Genomic DNA, 18533 nt, shown 5'->3' on the forward strand with positions numbered 1-18533 from the left:
CACTTTGAATGCAGGTGGCTTGGGCAGAGGTCTAAGGCAGGGGATGGGAGGCTGTGGGGAACAAGTCTTTACATTTTGTAGTAGTGGTGAGGAGTGAATGATACAATGGTTGAGAAACCCATAGCCCAGTGCCTAGTATGCAGAGAGGGTGGGAAAAAGATTTTCCCCTGCCCTAGGCTTCTCTGGGGCTCCCAGCCATCATGGTTCCATCATGTTTTCATTAGGTAACATAATAGTCCCTCATCATGTTTTCATGATGGAGCCCTAATGGTTCTTGGCAGTTCAGGAGCAGTCTGGGGGACTATTATGTTACCTAATTTGGGGAGAGGGGTGGCATCTGAGTAAACAGAAGCCTTGTCTGTTGCTCTGAAGCCAGGAGGGGATAGAAATCTGAAATCTAAAGGCTTTGGGGCAAGTGAATGGAATTTCTTCCTGCCTGTGTGTAAGAAGGTTAAGATGCAGACCCCAGTACACAGTGGCAGCCCCTTTACCCCACCCTCCACCCCTGAGACCCAGGACAAACGCTCCAGCACAGGCAACAGCAAGAAACACCAGTCCACATCCGAGGAACAGAACCAGGCCCGAGCCCAAGCGAACCCCCTGCCCGTTGGCTCCGTGAAAGAGAAGAGGAAGAAATGTTTACTGGTGGCTCAGCCATGCTGCGAGACAGGGCCAAGGAGCTGAATCTCGACCTGGGTCCCCTTGCCTCGAGGAAATTTTAGAGTTGAGGGCCGGAGCCTTTGCTGGGGACCCAGATGCCAGCTTCAGCCCAAGTCCTGACCCCAGGCCTTCTTCCCAAAGCCAGGGCCAGGAACACGCTTAGGAAAGGGCCACGCCGGGTGGGATGCTGCTTCTTGGGAGCCAATCTGAAGCCAAAGTCTTGTCCCTTGTCTGGGCTCCATTGGGGGTCAAGGGCCCAGCAGGAGCCAGCACCTTTTTGGCAGCTGCAAGGCTGACAGGGTGCAGAGCTGACTCTCCGGCTGTGGCTCCTGTCTTAAGCGCCTGCCCCATGTGAGAGGGTGACTGTCCCAGCGGCCCATGCACATCCGAGATCTGTGCAGTCCAGAACAAGGAAAGAAAGCCCAGAGTTGGGGTGGGGGAGAGACACCCATCCAACCACGACCAGGAGCTCGCCGTGGGAGACATACCATTGACTAGGCTGGCATTCGCACTATCTGCAGCATTTGAAGCTGCTGCACCGTCTGCTGCTGCAGGGGGGTGGGAGGGATGAAAATGCAGTGTCACAATGGAGAAAAGCAACAACAACAAAGACATGAACCCACTTGTGGGGAGATAACATGACTCTATTCTTAAAAAAAAATCCTCTACTGGAAACCAAGAAACTCAAATTTGAGGTGGGGGTGAAATGTTCCATAGAGATGCCGCAGAGGTCGAGGGGAGAAACTCAGACATGAAGGGTCTTTCAAATAAAGCATGGCGGATGACCAGGAAGGTTAGGTGGGATGGTGCTCAGGAGAGTCCCCTGGCAGAGAGGGTTCCACAAAATGAGGGAATCTGGCCAGGAGTGGAAAAATATTCACAGGCAGTGCCGTGTGGGTGCAGACCGCCATGACCACCGTCTCTGGATACCAGGGTGTTCTGTTCTGGCAGAACATTTGCTAATGACAATTACTTTGACTTAACTGGATTCACGCCCTTGATTCAGGCCACTGCCTCCTTCCCTAACTGGCATTCCAGAGACTGCTTTGGGAACCCTCATGTGAGATGCCCCCCAAATTTAAAAGGTGACATCAAGTATGTTGCATTTTGTATGAGACAGAAAAGGCACTAGTGAATTTTTCTTAATTTAGAAATTAAAAGTGATATGTGATGGCTAAATTCACACCCTTTGCTCTTTCTTGGGGTTGGGGAATAGTGTTCTATGGGCAGGAGAGGGAAGAGGCCCCACTGGGTGAACCACACTGTTGTGTGAGGGCATGGGCTCCCCGGGGGTGCTGGTGGGGAGAGCAGGGGCTGGAGGGGTCCTGTGATGGTGAGCAAGCTTTGTGTGCTGGTATGCAGGGCTGAGGGTGGTGTGGAGATGGTGGTGGTGCCACTTGGCATTGGCCAGTAGGATGAGGCACTGTAAGGGCAAGAGGGTAGAGTGGGGTGTTGGCTTGACCCACAGGGCTGGCATCATTCGAGGGTGCAGAGGAGGGTCTGGGGGGGTGGAGCCACCCACAGGCATGTGGCCTCCTCCAGCTGTGTGCTGGTGGTCTAGGGGCAGGGCCCAGTGGCCAAAGCCTGCTGCTATTTCTAAAAGCCCATCTACCCTCAGGGTGTCTTACTGTACCTGGTAGCTGAAGGCCATCCCCCTTCTTCACACCTGTGTGATGATTTTTGAGACATGTTAATGAAGAAGCACACAGCCTTATCTGCCCATGCGTGCGCGTGTGCGCGCGTGCACGCACACACACACACACACACACACACACGCTTACACACATGGCCACACACCTAGGGTCATCCTGAAATGGGGACATGTGGCTGGTGGGCTCTAAGCAATGTCCCTAGTGGAGGTGATGAGATGGGAGGGCAGAGGGTGCCCAGCTGAGGTCATGCTGCTCATGGTGGCCTGAGATACTGGGCTGTTCCCCCAGGCTTCCTCTGCCATGTCCCCTCCACATTCCACCATCTTCTCTCCACACAGGCTGTTTTCTGACATCTCAATCTCACTGGGGTGCAGGTGCATGTTCAGTGAAGGACTCTAAACTGTGCTTCTGGGGCATCTGAGGCCTGTCTTCTTACTGGTATTTTAAAAACCACAGATCTGGCCCTACTGGCATTTTAAACACCAGAGATCTGGCCCATGGAAGAATCGGGTGTTTTCCCTTCACCCAGGCCTCAGTGAGGTGAAGACAATGGATACAAATTGCTGCATCCCTCCTACCTGCTCAGATCTGCCGAACTGCTGGCATTGTGGAATAGGGCTCAGCCATCCTGACCACAGATTCAAACCCAGCATGTGCACAATCACCTTATGTTCTCTGGGACTCTTGGTCAGGACCCTTTCCTCAGTTTCAGCCTCAGCACATCTTTGCTTTAGCCTCCTAATTTCCCAGAACATAGCTCAGCTCCATTGTTCCTGCTGCGAGGGGCCAACATAATCTTAGGGGACCCCCTAGAAAATGGGTTTTGCCTTCATGAGCAAGTACCTTTCAATCTTGACCTAAGCTTTGTACCTGATTGGTCTCTGAGAGCTGGAGGGAGCAGGGCTGCCCCTAAAACTCAGGGAGTGGCCATCTGTCCTCTCATCTACCTTCTGGGATTCCAGAAGTTCTGAATGTCACAGATCCTCCCCTAGAGCTTGAGGAAGGAGACAAAAGACTGAAAATGTGAAAGGGGGGCTATCTCTGAGACCAAGTGTGGTGACAGGTAAGGAGTCAGCTGTGCTGGGACCAGAAACCTGGCCCTTTGGATTTGTGCCTGGCCTAATGAGACTTGAGCTTTTTGTGTGAGCATCCCTCCTCTGTTCTGAGAGACATTTTTGGCCTGGGCGCTTAGTCTACTACACTGAGTAGAGACCAGTAAATAAGGAATCTTATTTCCAAGAAGGAGGAAGAACCAGAACTCAGACAAGATGGCAGGTCTGGGGGCACTGGAGAGCAAACTCTTAATAGTTGATTTGAAGCCATGCATCTGGCTGCCTTTCCCAGAATCTCCTCTGCCCATGTCTTAGATGAATCTGTGCTGGGTGGATTTTCAGTTCTGCTCAGTGGAGTTGACAATATTGGAAGGAATATGCTTGGGTGGAGATTTCTACTCAATACTGGAGTGATGAGGGACCAATTGATGCTGGCTGCTTCTACCACTTGAGGGTGGAGACTCAACAACATGGTCAGCATCCTTGGCTTGGCACAGAGTGGAAGGAGGGGCTTCCATGACATGATTGGACAAGACAGACTGGGACAAGATCCTGGAGATGAAACAGACAGAGCCTACCTGGCCCATGCAGGCCTTAAGGATGCATGAGGTGGCTGTCAGCACAGGGTGTGGACATAGAAGGCACTCAATAACTATTTTGTTGAGTGAACAAATAAACAAACAAACAAAAAAATGTGGCTTTATGAGCTCCTCTCCTGGCCTGCAAGGGATTAGGCTTACCTTTTTTGTCTTTCTTCTCTTCCTCTTCACCACCAGCCCCCAGCAGTGTAAAGATGATGCCAGTCTGAGAGTTCACACCCACAGCAGTCACCAACATCCTTCCTGAGCCCTCCATCACGTGGGTCCCTGGGAAGGGGGACAAATGCCTAGTTACCATTGCATGGCTAAAGCCCTCTCCCCAAAGGAGTGAAGAAATGAAGTCTCAGCTCCTGGGTCTTTGCTTGCTGAGGTCATGGGGTACCACCTACGGTTAAGATTGACACTGTATGTGTGGTGGGCCCTTTCAAGATGCTTTCAACTCAGGAGAGTGCTGGGCTGGAAACACTGTTATCTATCAGTTCTCAGGTACCCCAAAGAGCCCCAGGCCCACCACCTACTACCTGCCCTGGTGGGTCACTTCCTCCTTCTGTCTCCTTCTCCCCAGTCCTTTCCCAGCCGTACAGACATAGACAACAAACTCCAGGAGTGTCCTGGAGTCCATGATGCCACTATACACATTACAAAAATCACAGATTTTTTTCTTTAGATTTTTTCCATATCACTTTACAGTTATTGCAGCATTGTTGGTGCTCATCTCTATTTTATAAATAAGGTGGTTATGCAATTGCTAGCTAGATCTTGTTATTCAGCTTTAATAAAGTACACTCATCACTATACCACACATTTTTCTACTTATGCCAATATAATTGATCTCCTTTGTGATCCAGTGCATTTCACTTTATGCATTTCAAGGTTTTCTTTGGAGTCGGGGTGGCGCATGATGACACTGGACTCCCCAGGGCTCTATGCTGCAGGAAAGGTTAAGAACCTCTTTCCGGGAACTTTACACTTCTCAGCTGGGTTCCAAAGAGCCTGAAATTCTTTCTGGGGGCTGGAAGGGTGGCTATGGGGGGTGAAGGAGGCCTTTGGTCAGGGTTGGCTCTATTTTTATTTATTTTTGGGGCTTCAGTGTCAGCTTTTGTTTGATGAGAGAGTCTTGTTGCTGGCAGTCCCTCCACCATGCAGGCTCAGAGAACAACTTGTCCAACAGAAAGCAAGGGCTTCAGAGGGAGGATAAGCTGCAGAGGGGAAAGAAATGTGGTCTATACACTCGATGGAATAGTATTCCGCCTTAAAGAGAAAGAAACTTGAACACAGGCTACAACATGGATGAACCTTGAGAACCCTGCAGTAAGTAAGTGAGCCAGCCATGAAAGGAGCATAAATTCCATATGACTCCAGAACATAGAATGGTGAGTGCCAGGGGCTGGGGAAGGGAGATGAAAGGTAGTGTTAATGGGTGCAGAGTTTCAATTTGGGAAGATGAAGAGTTCTGGGGATGAGTGGTGGTGACAGTTGCACAACAATGTGAATATGTTTAATGCCATTGAACTGTACACTTAAAAGTGGTTAAAATGGTAAATTCCATGTTATGTGTATTTTGCTATTAATATAATCGTAAAAATTGGAAAAAAAAAAGCCCACTGAAGCCACGGCCTCACTGGGGAAGCAAAGGTGACTCCAGGAGGGCGGCTGGGACCCAGTCTGGGAAGTGGACAGCAGCTATGCCCTTGGAGCATGCACAGCTCACTGGCCCTTCGTGTCAGCCCCTGGCCTTTGCTCACAGTGACCACCTGAATGCCTTTCCCTCACCTCTTGCTCAAAGCCTCCTCCACAGGATGAGTGGCCAGTGCTAGCAGAGAGGAAATGCGGCACTGCTGGTCCTTTGTCCTTTGACTGGTGCTGGAAGGATTTGGATCCTGGAAGCTTGGCTCTTCAGGCACACAATTTTTTTTCCTGTTTTTATTTTTTGCTACTCTGATTAGAAAGCTGTCTACCATGCAGGACACACTACCTTCTCAAATGGGGGAGTAAGAATTGTACCCTGGCCTAGCTAGACAGTATCACAGGGGCCCTGACAGCCACAACAGTGACTCTGATATGCTATGCCTTGCTTCTTGAACTCAATTCTGCTTCTTAGAGTTCTTTCTGTCCTCTCATGACTGGGTACCACAACTTCCTCTTTTCAGCAAAATTTATCTCTCACTGTGTTTTGGTTTGCTTCAGATTTGAAGTCATGTCAGGAAACTCATTACGATTGTATCTAAAATAAGAGTTGAAGGGTTCTGAGTCAGGACCTAAAGAGCTTTCCTTAAGCAAGGAATCTGTTTTTACTTTTTAAGTGGCATCATTCACACTGTCCCTTTCCTTCTAGGATCTGAGCAATATCCCAATGTTGAATGTGTGTGCCTGTGCATGCATGTGTGTGTGTGTGTGTGTGTGTGCATGCAACACTCTAGCCTCTTAGTCTCCAGGATCTCAGGATCTCAAAGGGCTTTCAGAGGGACAGACACTCTCTCTCCCATGATCCCTTTCAGGCAGGTAAATGTCAACCTGTCAATGCACAGATGCAGAAACCAAGTCATGAAGGATGACACAAGGGGTGTGCAGAACCCAGATCTCTGATGGCAAGCTTTCTGGCCATTCCCAGGACAGAAGGACAGTGCTTTTTATTCCCGCTCAGCAGGGCACAGTGGAGACCACAGAATGAGCTCAGACACTGGCTCCAGGCTATAGATCCCAGGCCTGGTGACTTCTCATCACAGGCAGACCCTGGAGCACCCCTGCTCTGTCACCCTGATGAGGCCCAATAATGGGATCTTGATCATTATAATAACTTGCTGACCAGAGGTCTCCCTGGGCACTGGCTCAGCTTGTGAGGGGGCTAGGAGGAGGGGTTGGTATATATCAGCATTATACAGATGCTGAGAAACTGAGGTCTCATGGGGGGTATCACTGGAGACTCTTCAAAGGAGAGCAAGGAATATACTACGTTGCATTCACAGAGCAGAGAAAGCAGTAACAGCCACCCAAGCTGACCTCTGTAGACACCTACTGTGTGCAGGGCACGTGTTTCCCTCCATGCTCAATGATCTCATCTAGTCCTTAAACTGGAGGAAACTGAGGCTCAGAGTGAAGGGGTGGCCTGCCGAGTCACTCTGCTGGTGAGGGGCAGAGCCTGGACTTGAACTCTCTGCTGTCTCTGAGCCTGTTGTCTTTGTTACCTTCCACTTTGCTCCCAGGGAACAAGACCTTCACATTCTGGTCTGAGACATATCAGTAGAAAGGTTAGTTGGAAATGAAGGCATTGGTTCTCTGGCTTAGGTGGCAACTGAGAGGCTGCTCCCCACCTCCCAAGTCAAGGCAGGATGGAAAAAGATTCAGGGGACCAATTTCCACCCAAGATAATCAGACCCCCAAATCACCTTCTAATCTAATCACTCCCATCGCAGCAAGGAGCTGGCAGCTCTACACCCACATCCGGAGGCAGGGAGGTGGGAGGAGGATGCCAGGTAGGGGGCTAGGCATAGTGCGCTCCCTGCCCAGCCCTGGAAAAGCCCCAAGGTGTCCTCCAGAGCCCAGCAATAGCCAGGGCAGGGGAGATGGGGCATTCACAATCCCCCAGTCCTCCCTCCCTCTGTGCTCTGGTGCCCCCAAGCCTCTGCTCTTACCTGTGTCCCCCCAGCTCCAATCCTCTCTCCGAGGGTTTGGAGGGCTTCCTGAGGTCAAACCCACTCAATCAGCACTCCCTGGATAAGACCTCAGCCTTCTTGGGCCCTGGACACCGAGTCCTGTCTCGTGGCCTCTGCCCTTGGAGCATGCACAGCTCACTGGCCCTTGGTGTCAGCCCTTGGCCTTTGCTCACAGTGACCACCTGAATGCCTTTCCCTCACCTCTTGCTCAAAGCCTCCTCCACAGGATGAGTGGCCTTCCCCTTGGGTGCCCTCCTGACTCCCAGTAGGGGACTTCACCTGTCTCCTCTGAACCACCCGCAGTCTCCTCTGGGGGTACTTACAGGCCTGGGTCCTCCTGACCATGAGCCCCCTGAAGGTGGGGTCTGAGTGGAGTGTCCTCTGGGCCTTCCCCGCACAGCCGGGCTTAAAGCTGCAACTCCAGCACAATTTTTTATACTATTTTGAACTTTCCAGGGTGGGTATTACATTTATAATTGGAAATACTGACACCCCTAATACATTACCTTTATGTTTTATTGAGGGTCACATTCATCCCAGCTGTATCCCCTCCTGGGGATACACCTCATTGGGCTGTGCCCTCTCCTCTCCCAAGCCCTCCTGCCAGGGGAAGACTCCGAAGGACTGGGGCATTCCCTAGGCCATTTCCCTCGGGCTCCACGAGTCCTCTGCAGAGGGCAATGCTTAACATCAGAGCAGAAGGAATTAACGGCAGAGCAACAGACGTCCAAGTCAAAGGGCAGTGGGCTAAACCTCTCAAAGGAAGACCGCAGGGTTTTTGGGTAGGGGCAGAGGTGGGAACTCCCTGGGTATGGAGGCCCTGATAGGGCCTTGTGGGACCTCACTGTCCATAATTCCTTGGGCAGCACTCTGCAGCCTCCACCTCCTCTAACTGCCCATGGAGCCCTTCAGAATACACAAGCAAGGGGAGGGATAGAGAGCGAGCCCTGGACTGGGAAGACAGCACCTGGGACCTGGTGTCTAATTCTGATTGCTGTGTGACCTCTCCTCTCTGGACCTCAGTTCTGTGATCTGTAGAGTGGGGAGGGAGCTGGCTTAGATTACCACATCTCAGTGATAGTGTCTCAACACTCTGTCCCAGAAAGACCAGCCTACAGCATGTCCTGGGTAGGGTAGACAGCTACATTCTGGGAAGAAGAGAATATGGAGGGAGCAGCAGAGGCCTGCGTGGACAGAATGACCAGATGGCACCCCCTCCCCGCAGCTCTACAGTCCTTCACTGGACAGACAGACATGGTGGGGTGTCAACTCCACACTAGGCTCTGGGGCCTGCAGGAGGGGCCCCCTGTGGTCCCTGCCTCCAGGAGCTCACAGTATAGCTGGGTTCAAGGAGAGCAGACAGGCACACAGATCCATAGCAATGCAAGACCAAATCAAGCCAAGGACATGGAAGGCTGGAGGAGATACAGCCAGGCAAAGGTGGGAGGTGGCCCAATGTGATGGCAGTGGGTGAGGAAGCGCCTAAGGGGAGGGCAACAGAGCGGAATCTTTGCTTGGTGTTCAATAGGGAGCCACTGAGAGTATCTTTGGGTGGAGGGGGAGGAAGGAAGAAATATCTTTTGAGCATTCATGATGTGCCAAATCCCATCTGAGCCACTTTTTGCTCAGCTGCCACAGTCTGTGAGGTGGTCAGCCTCACCCCATTTCACAGATAGGGCAGCAGCTCAGGGAGTCATCTCTACATTCAGCCCAGGAAGGCAGAGCTGGGATGGGAGCTGGTATGTGGCTCCAATCTTGTGCTCTTTCCACCTTGTGGATAAAGTTGGTGGAAGAGTGGTCTGGGGCGGAAGAGTGAGACAGAGGCCGGAGCGCTGTGGGGAGCTGCCAGCCATTCCACAGGTGGGAGAAGAGAGCCCAGGCTCAGGGGGCACTGTGGTTTCTGCAGATGGGACTGTCTGTCCTGTCCTGCCCAAGCTTCCGTCCTGGTCCTGGAGGGGATGTTCCTTGGTCTCTGACCTGGCAGCAGAGAGTCGCCAGGACCTTCCCGGCTGCAGGCTCAAAGCTCATCCTGGCCTTGGGCCTGTCCTAAACAGCAGAGCAATAGTTCCAGTCGGTCTAGATGGCGGCAGTCTCAGGGCCAAGGCCTTCTGTGGTGGCTTGTGGGGTGTGCTGAGCCATAGGTAGCAGAACTGGGGGGCCTCCTTTACAGAATGGGGTTTCTGAGCCCAGAGAGGGTTAAAGACTGAAGTGGCAGAGAGTGTAAGACAGGGGCTGGAACCTAGGGTACCCGATCTCCTGGGTGTGACCTTCCAGGCCTCTCTCTGGACAGGGAGAGGGGAGAGAGTATCTCTTCTAAAAGGGTTCCTTCAGTGGGAAGAGGCTGTGAAGAAGGGATGGAGGCCATTTCTGGGGGCTATCACCTGCCTCCAGGCACAAGCACCAAACAAAGCCAATATGACTCCCAGCCCAGACACAGTTCTTCCATTATTGTTGTTATTAATGCAGTTAATGACACACGCTCACAGAGCACGAGGTAGTAGGCAAAGTGTCCTCCTCACAACAGCCCTGTGAGGTAGGTTTTAGTATAAGCTCAACCCCCAGCCCCTCTGCCCACCACTTTCTGGCTCAGAGAGCTTGAGGGATGGCCCAGAGTCACACAGCTGTGAGTGGTGGAGCTGGGACTTGAACCCGTGCTCTATCCACTACACCCCACTGCCTCTCATGGAGAAGAGGCAGGGTAGTGTAATGGAGAGAGTGCGGGCCGAGTAGCAGACTGGGCCTTCTGCAGTCACGGTGTCGTCCTAGGCTCCCTGGAGGCGGTGGCAACGGTGGCAGGTCCGGCTCTCCCATGCCTGGCCTTCTGTTTGGTGGGGTGGGCAGCAGGCACTGGGATGTGGGCAGAGTCTCAAGAGGGTTTACCAATATCCTGCGGGACCTCATGCTGTTAGCGCTCTGGCTGGCAGGGGGAAGGGGGGAGGGTGTGTCAGGGTCTTGCAGGGGCTGAGCCATTGGGCCAGCTGGAGCCAGGCCTTGCTGTTTTTGAAGACAGCTCTGCTGTCCTGGCCTCCTGGTTCCAGCCCCTTCCACTGCCACAGTCTAGTCTAACCCTGCATTTCCCAGTGGAAGTTACAATAAGGTGCTTCAAAAAGGCCATACTGGTGGGAAATAAAATCCATATAGTCTTTGGAGGCAGGCTCCTCCATGCGGGTTATAGGAAGAACCCGGGGCTGGGGTCTGGCTCCCACCCTGACCTGCCCTCTGTGGGGCCTTACACTTCTGCTCCAGGCCTCAGTTTCCCCAGCTGCAAATTGGGATAAGACCAGGGTCCATTGAATCCCCTGAAATGCTGCAAGATCAGGAGTCTGGGAATCTGTTCCTTATAAGAGGGATCACTGTGGAACTCTCACAGGAAGTTTGTGACCTGGGAGGGTTTAAAAAGCACAGTACTGGCTTTCCACAAAGACAATGAAAAGATGAGGCGCTGATCCACGTGGAAGGAGACCAAAGAGACAGGATGTCCCCGCGGCATGCAGGGCCCCACACGGATCCTGGCCTGCAGAACGCTGCAGGGACAATTGTGGGAATGTGAATATGGGTGGCACAGCAGGTAACAGTACTGCATCAAGGTCAGGTTTCCTGAACCGACGGCCGTGTTGTGTTATGCATGAGAATACCCTTGCTCTTGGGAGATACACCTGCAGCATCTAGCAGGAGAGGGCCACCACATCTGCACGATGAGGGGAGAGTGAGATCTGTCAGAGAGCAAACAGGCAAAAGGTGAGCAACAGCCAAATCAGAGTGAAGGGCATGCCCGCAGTCTTTGTACCATCCTTGCAAGTTTTCTGAAAGTTTGAAATTATCTTAAAATACAAAGCTAAAAAATAGGCCTAGGTTTCAGAGTTTGCATTCTAGGTCCCACCCATATGTGGCTTGATCCACTGGGACTTTAAAAAATGGGAATTTCTTGCCAATACTTAAACATCGAGAGCTTGAGCAGGAAAATGTGGATTTCTGGCTCCTCTTGCAAAGCCAGCACTGAGGTCAGATCAGGCCGGTGCTTCTGCAGGCAACAGGAAGCAGCTGCGGTCTGGGTTTGGCACCTGTGCTCTCCCTGCCTGGCCCTGCAGACACAGGGGTTTGTAATTTCTAAACATTTCTTCTCTATCCTGTCTGAAGATACACCAGACACAAGCTTGTGTCTGCTTGTCTGTCCTTGGCAGGTAGAAAAGTAGGGGGAAACCTGCTTGCTTTCTGGGATTTCTTTGGTGCCCTGAGTATTGAGGTCATCTGAGTCTTTCTGAAGGCTGGTCGGCCCTCACTTGTCAGATGGGAAAACTGAGGTTCTGAGGGGCAGAGGCCACAGTGGGAGCCATTGGAGGGCTGGAATCTGGGTGTTCTGTCTCCAAATGCCACGTTCCTTCTATGCCATATAACACCTCCCACCTACAGAGTTTGTTTGCAGAGGACAGTCACATGTATGCATGTCTGTGTTCCCCACAACAGCCCTGTGGGATAGGCAGTGGGGGCCCCACCAGCTCCCTCATTCCACTGACACAGATACAGAAGCACAGAGAGCTGAAGGGACCTGTCCAGGGTCATGGTTGGACCAAATGACCAGAACTGAGTGTTTTCCGTCCTTTTCTAAGCTGAACCAATGCATGAGATGACAATAGGGCTTTCTGAACCACCATAAGGACCCCACAAGTGCCCCCAGCCTGGTCCCTCTGAGTTCCTCAAGGATCACCAGACGGGAAGGCCCAGCAAGGCCTCCTTGCACATGTAAAGGGCCCATGGTATCTGGCCATGCACAAAAATGAGCATTCAAATGGCTGTTATACAGGGAATTCAGAACACTGGGGAAGAGATGAATCAAGGAACAACCCCTGGGGGAGGCAGGCTGCTGCAGGCTGAAGGCGGGAAGGGTTGGACGACGGAGAGGAAGGAGGTAGACCAGAGAGGTGGGAAAGGGGAGACACTGAGATGAAGGATGAGAGAGGGAAATGGACTGGAGGTTCCACATTTCAATACAACCTCATGAGCTGGGGCTATGATCACAAAGGGGGAGAAGCTTGTTGAGGGTCCCTGGCTAAGGAGGGTAGAGTTGGGACTGGAAGTCAGTCTGTCTCACCCTGAGTCCAGGCCCCACCCACGGGATGGGGAGAGGGACTAGCCCATCTAGAGCTTCCCTGTGCAGCACTGTGCCAGGGATCCACCCACAGCGCATCATGAATGGCACTCCTATTGTCCTCCCAGGGAAATGGGCTCAGAGAAGTGAAGCCATATGCCCAAGGCCACACAGCAAGTTCACTTGAGAGCTCAGGTCCTGTTCAGCCCAGCCTGACGCTCTGCTCTTTCTATCATACTGCACAGCTTCTCCCCATTCGCTCTGCAGAACAGAGCCTAAGGTCTGTGGGGCCCACGGGGGAGCTGGGCACAACCTCCTGAGAGCTTCCAGCTCAGAGCTCCCGACTGCTCAGACCTGTGTGGGCAAGAGGATTGATGCAGAAACTCATCCTGGTAGTGTCATCTATCTGCATGTGGCCAAGGACAGCAGGGCCTATAAAAGTGAGACCAATGAGATCTGGTTGGGTGGTGGGATGGTGGATGAATTTTGTTCTTCATTTTATTTGAGATATTTGTGCAGTGCAAAACTCAGTCACCATGACGAGGTTGTGTCTGTGTGGACCAAGCACGAAGTACAGTGTCACAGGCTAGAAGTGGGTCCCAGGTGGTCAGGGGGTGACTGTCACAGGGCAGTGGTGGCCAGGGAAGCCTTCATGCAGGAGGTGGGGCTTGAGCAGATGGGAAGGAGTTAAATGGGCAAAGAGGAAGAAATAAGACTAGGAAGAGAGGACAGCTTCCTCAGAGGCAGACTGAAGGGAGCAAGACAAAACAGATAGGAGAGGCAGAGTGAGAGATGGTGCATGGCAAATGTACTCTCGGGGCTAGGAGTGGTGCTGAACGCAGTGCCCACTCAGTGGGCCACTCTCCAATATCCCAACTCGCAGCCTGTCCATGTCCTGCTCATAGACAGTGATGGGGAACTTACTACCTTACAGGCAGCTTCTTTTGTCCAATAATGATTCTGACTGTTACAGATTTCTCTTTCCAATTATACTGCTTTCTAAGGAGCCAACTATGCCCCTTTCTCAGTGTCTCCCCATGAATTTGAACCGAGCCATAATCCCTTGCCCTGCTGACCCCATGCAATTGGATTTCTGATGCCAGGGCTTCAGGCTCTCCATGGAGGTCCACTTTCTTCCATCTGGTTCATCCTGTGTCCTGTGATCATCTTTCTGCATCCTGACTCTTGCTTTCTTTTTGCCACCCTCCCTGTGCTTGTGGGCTCTGAGAGAACACTTTGCACATTGTGGGCTCTGATGGGAACACTGCACATTGCAGCAGGACAGAGCTCTGGGGAAGGCCACTAGAAACCATCCACCAGATTACTGGCAACCTAAGAACCAACACAAACCCACTGAGATCTCCAGGTTCCCGCATGCCCCTCTCCTTCCTGCCCACAACGACAACCTGGACACCTTGACTGGTGTCTCCTGACATCCAGAGGCCCCAGGCCTACTCCATCTACCCAGGCTTCCAGCCAGATGAACAGATGGAGACCAAGGTCGCTGGTTCACTTGGGCTCAGAGGGTCTGCAGTGGCTTCTTGTGGTCACCCTTTCTCATCTCAGTGCCCACAGGCCACCCTTCCAAGATGACTGGGAACCTTGCCAAGAGCAACACTGACCCCACAGCCCAGGCTTCACAGGCTTCACTGGGATCCCTGCTGAGACTTGGAATGCCTTCTGTCTGTCTCTGGTCCCCTTGTTCTTCCCCACTAAGGGGTGAGCTCCCTTCTGAGTCTCCAAGGGCCTGCAGGCCTCAGCTCTCTTGCAGGATCTGTTGGTCTCCTGGGACTTCTGGTCTCCCTGGGGACATCCCACCCTCTCCAAGTTCTGAGGCTTCTTGACAGGGAGTTGGCACACACAGCCAGAGAGCTCCCCAAGCTCCCCAAAGCACCTCCTCACTCCCCACTTCTGCTTCTCGTTCTGAAATCTCCTGCTCCCATCCCCTGCCTTCAGTATCGTCTTATTTTTGGCACATCTGTTCCCACGGGGCCCTCCCTCCCCTGCTCTGAGACCCGGCCATCCTGTGACTCACTCCAGGTTGGCTGGCTGGCTTCCCATCCATCTCTGCCTATCATGTCTTTTCCAGGGTCTCTCTGTACCTGTGCCCTCCTCCTTGGCTGGTTTGTGATGCTGTTGGACCAGTGATTCTGAACACATTCTCTCTCCAGCCTCCTGCCAGCAGCCAGCATCCTCCCCTCTTCCCTCTTCTCTGAACTGCCTGAAGTTTCCATGCCTGCCCTGGGCTTCCACACAACCAGGACTTACCTGGCCACTGCCCCCAAGGATGCCCTGTCTGTCAATCACTTCATCCCAGAGGGCAGAACCAGGGCCAAAGGGCTGTGACCATTTATTGAGCTCTCATGTGGCCCTATGTTCTAAGAGGTCATTTGAGACTTTCTGTGGTCTCTCAGTGAGACCCCAGGGGCTTTGCACTTGCTATCTCTCTGCCTGGAATACTTTCTCTTCTCAATATTCTGATTTTAGGTCAAATGCAACCTCTTCAGACAGACCTTCCCTGACCAACTCAGATTCTTGTGCCCTTCCTGCAGGTCTCTATATCTCATTATCACGGTGGAACATCTTCATCTGACTTACCATTATCTGAAGTTACCTTGCATGTTTGCTTGCTTGCTCCTTTATTGGTTCTCTCCTTTACTAAATTCTAAGCTTCAGGACAGCAGGGACCTTGCTTGTTCCCTTAACCAATGGCACACAGTATATGCTTAGCAAATGCTGGTTAAATAAATGTTGGATAAATAAACGTCCCCACCTCTATTCTCACTCTTACCATCCTGCCCTACAGATCTGTTCTTATTTCCAGGACATTCCACAGTCTGTCAGACCTCTGTGCCTTTGCACGTGGTTGCCTCTACTAGGCAGGCCCTTTCTCTACAATTGGACTTGGAAAGCTCCTATTCAACCTTTAAAACCCCGCTCAATGACCCCTCCTCCAGGGAGCTCTGCTCCTTCCTTGGCTTTCTCACAACAGCTACCTCACACCCCTACTGTGGGATTAGCTGTTGGTAGGCCTAAACCCCCAAGGCCATTCATGCTGGGGGCTCCCATGGGCAGGGGCTGGGCTTGAAACACTGGTGGGTTGGGCTAGAGATGGTCCCAGCACTTGGCCTGAGTGCCCAGAGTAGCTTTGCAGAGAGTGTTTGCTGAGCACTGCTGGACACGAAGGCCTTTTGTGTGTCCCTGTGAAAAGGGGTCTCACCTGGCTGGTATCTCACCCCTGCAGGGTCTCCCCGCCCCTTCCCTGCCTCTGTAGCTGCCAGAGTGAGCCTGTAAAAATGTAAACATGATCAGCTCATGGCTTAAAACCATTCCAGAGAATCCCCATCACACTGGGAATACTTTCCAAACTGCTGACCATGGACCATGAGGCCTGACCTCTGGCCTCTCCACTCTCTCTATTTTACTGCAGCCTCCAGCCAGACCTGCCTCTGGGTTTTTGCCCCTGTCGTTCCCTCTGCCTGGTGTGCTCTCCTTCGGATAGTCACAAGGCCAGCTCCTCCTTACCACCCACACTCAGTACACCTTGTGCCCTGTTTGTTTTCTTCACATGCTTCTCCCCACAGGAATGTTCACATCGCCTCCCTGCTCCTCACTTCGCCACAAGCTCCCAGGGCTGGGCCTTCCCTGCCTCACTCACTGCCACAGCCCCGTGCCTGGCCTGGTTCCTGGCACACAGTCAGTGGCCAGAACGCTTATCACCTGACTGATTCTCATCTCTGATGACAGTGGGCTTCAGTGTTCAGCTTTTTAGTAAACCAAGTCAGTAGGAGGTCAATGCCATGAGGGCAGGGATGCTTTGTCCATTTTATTCACTGCAGTCTCCCCAGGGCTCGGGCTGCTGAATGCACAGTAGGCTCAATGTGTGTTTGTGAGGGAAAAGGAAGGCAGTTCTCACTTGGGGTTGAGTTGGCTGGAGATACCAGAGCCAAGGATAAAAGTCTCTGAGTCCCTTCTACCTCATGAAGGGGACAAACAGGCATCCTCTGTGCATGGCAACAGGAGTGAGACCAACAGTGGGCTGAAGCTCACCTGACAGCAGCATGGGGTCCTTGTCCACGGACTTGCGCACCTGGTCAGACTCTCCAGTCAGGGAGCTTTCATCGATCTTGAGGTCATTGCCCTGGATGAAGAGGCCGTCGGCAGGGAGGAGGTCACCTGGCAAGAGGAAGCGCAGGGGAGTCAGCAGGCTCTCAGCTGTCTAGAAGGCTGGAACGTTCCCTTAGAGGTATGATTACATGGAAGGTTTGCCATCGGGGACAGAATGCTTAGAGCTCCCAGGGTGGGGGAACCAAGATGGTGCCCATAGAAGGCCCATGTGCAGCTCAAGACTGGAGCTACGGTGCACAGCACAGGTCTGAGGGGCTAAGGCTGGGCCCCCGCAACCCTCACTCAAGCGGGCATGTGCTTTATGAAGCGTTTATCTCAACCTCACTTGGACTGGGAGTGCAGATCTCCCAACGACTCGTTCTTCTTTGGTCTCAGTTATGGTTTGGGGAAATCTTTTGGAAGGAACCAGTCTGTTTTGGCTGGGTTAAGAAGACCCCAACCAAGTCACATTGTCAAGGGGAAATCAAGCCCTTTAGGGCAGAGTGAAGAGGGGCACTCCAACCTCTCCCCTAACTTCTGCCTCAACTTACCCAGGACATCCCTGGCTCACACTCCCTTTGGCGCCAGCCTGCCTGTTTTCTCCATGGCAGTAGCACAGGCCCAGAATATTCACTTACTTCCTTACACTCTCTAAAACATCTCTAGCCCAACAACCGTCCATGAACAGCCAAATCAGGGATGGGAAATAGATTTCATCTAATAAGCCCATTCTGAGTATTAGTGGTTGTTACAGTGCTGTGCTGAGAAGGCTTCTGAAGCTGTATTCAGGCTCTGAGCTGTGACTGATTAGTAGTGTCTGCTACGGGTGGAAGTCTGGAGAATGGCAGCGCATGTGCCATGTATTTGTCATTTCTGATTTAAATGGATTCTGGGATTGTACCTCCTCCAGGAAGTACCCTTCCACCTCCTAAAGGATCTTAGAAGATATCTTGGCTTGGGATCAGCCTTCAGGAATGTACCCCTTTCCTTGAGCCAGTCTCTTTGTATCAGCCTGGCCTGTCCCACCTATGCCCAGAATCCAGCTTTAGAACCTGGCTCTGTGGCTGGGACACTTACCGTATTTGACCTGAGCTATGTCCCCAACCACGATCTCAGCCACAGGGATCTGGACCACCTGGCCAGCCCGGACCACGGTGAACTTCTGTTCCTGCTCGATGCGGCTCTGCAGGCCCCGGAACTGCTTCTCTTTGCTCCAGTCGTTGAAGGCCGTGACCAGGACCACACAGATGACTGAGAGGAGAATGGCGGCCCCCTCGATCCAGCCCGCCTCTGCCTCTCCTTCATCCTCTGCCCCACCCTGGGCCGTTGCGCATCCTGGAAGACCAGACAAAAGCAGGCAGATTGAGGTGAGCCAGGCAGGAGAGGCCTCATGACCTGGATTTACAGCCCAGTTCTGGCAAGTAGCAAGTGTTAAGAATCAAATGATAATTACCCAATTATTCAGTGTGTCTGGGTACCAAACCCTGTGCAGAGTGCTTCACATGGATCATCTCACAGGGTACTCACACTGCCCATTTTACAGATATGGAAGCTGAGGTTTCTCAGAGAGGTCAAGTGACTTGTCCAAGCTATGAAGGGCAAGTAGAAAGCCAGAATGTGAACCCAGGGAGTCTGCCTTCAGAGCCCACCATCTTAGCCCCTGAAGTTTTCTGCCTTTGTTCTAGCTGTGAAATCTCAGGCAAATGCCTCCCTTTCTGAAACTC

General features: G+C 52.3%; 1 protein-coding gene across 19 annotated transcripts in view; it reads right to left on the reverse strand.

The window, feature by feature from the left end:
* Nucleotides 1-18533, reverse strand: part of ATP2B2 (ATPase plasma membrane Ca2+ transporting 2) — a 392914-nt gene that overhangs the window by 62245 nt on the left and 312136 nt on the right. For 12 of the 19 annotated variants that reach the window (XM_035276294.3, XM_035276289.3, XM_035276293.3 and 9 more), the window contains 3 exons: nt 17887-18144; nt 16753-16878; nt 4105-4230 (listed from right to left, as the gene is read on the reverse strand). In XM_035276294.3, the coding sequence (XP_035132185.1) occupies nt 4105-4230; nt 16753-16878; nt 17887-18144 (510 nt within the window). Of the gene's footprint in view, nt 1-1148; nt 1209-2293; nt 2327-4104; nt 4231-16752; nt 16879-17886; nt 18145-18533 lie in introns of all 19 variants that reach the window. The other 7 variants (XM_035276284.3, XM_035276285.3, XM_035276283.3 and 4 more) reach the window with 2 other exon arrangements.

The sequence above is a fragment of the Callithrix jacchus genome, chromosome 15 (genome assembly GCF_049354715.1).
Source record: "Callithrix jacchus isolate 240 chromosome 15, calJac240_pri, whole genome shotgun sequence".
Lineage (NCBI taxonomy): Eukaryota > Metazoa > Chordata > Mammalia > Primates > Cebidae > Callithrix > Callithrix jacchus.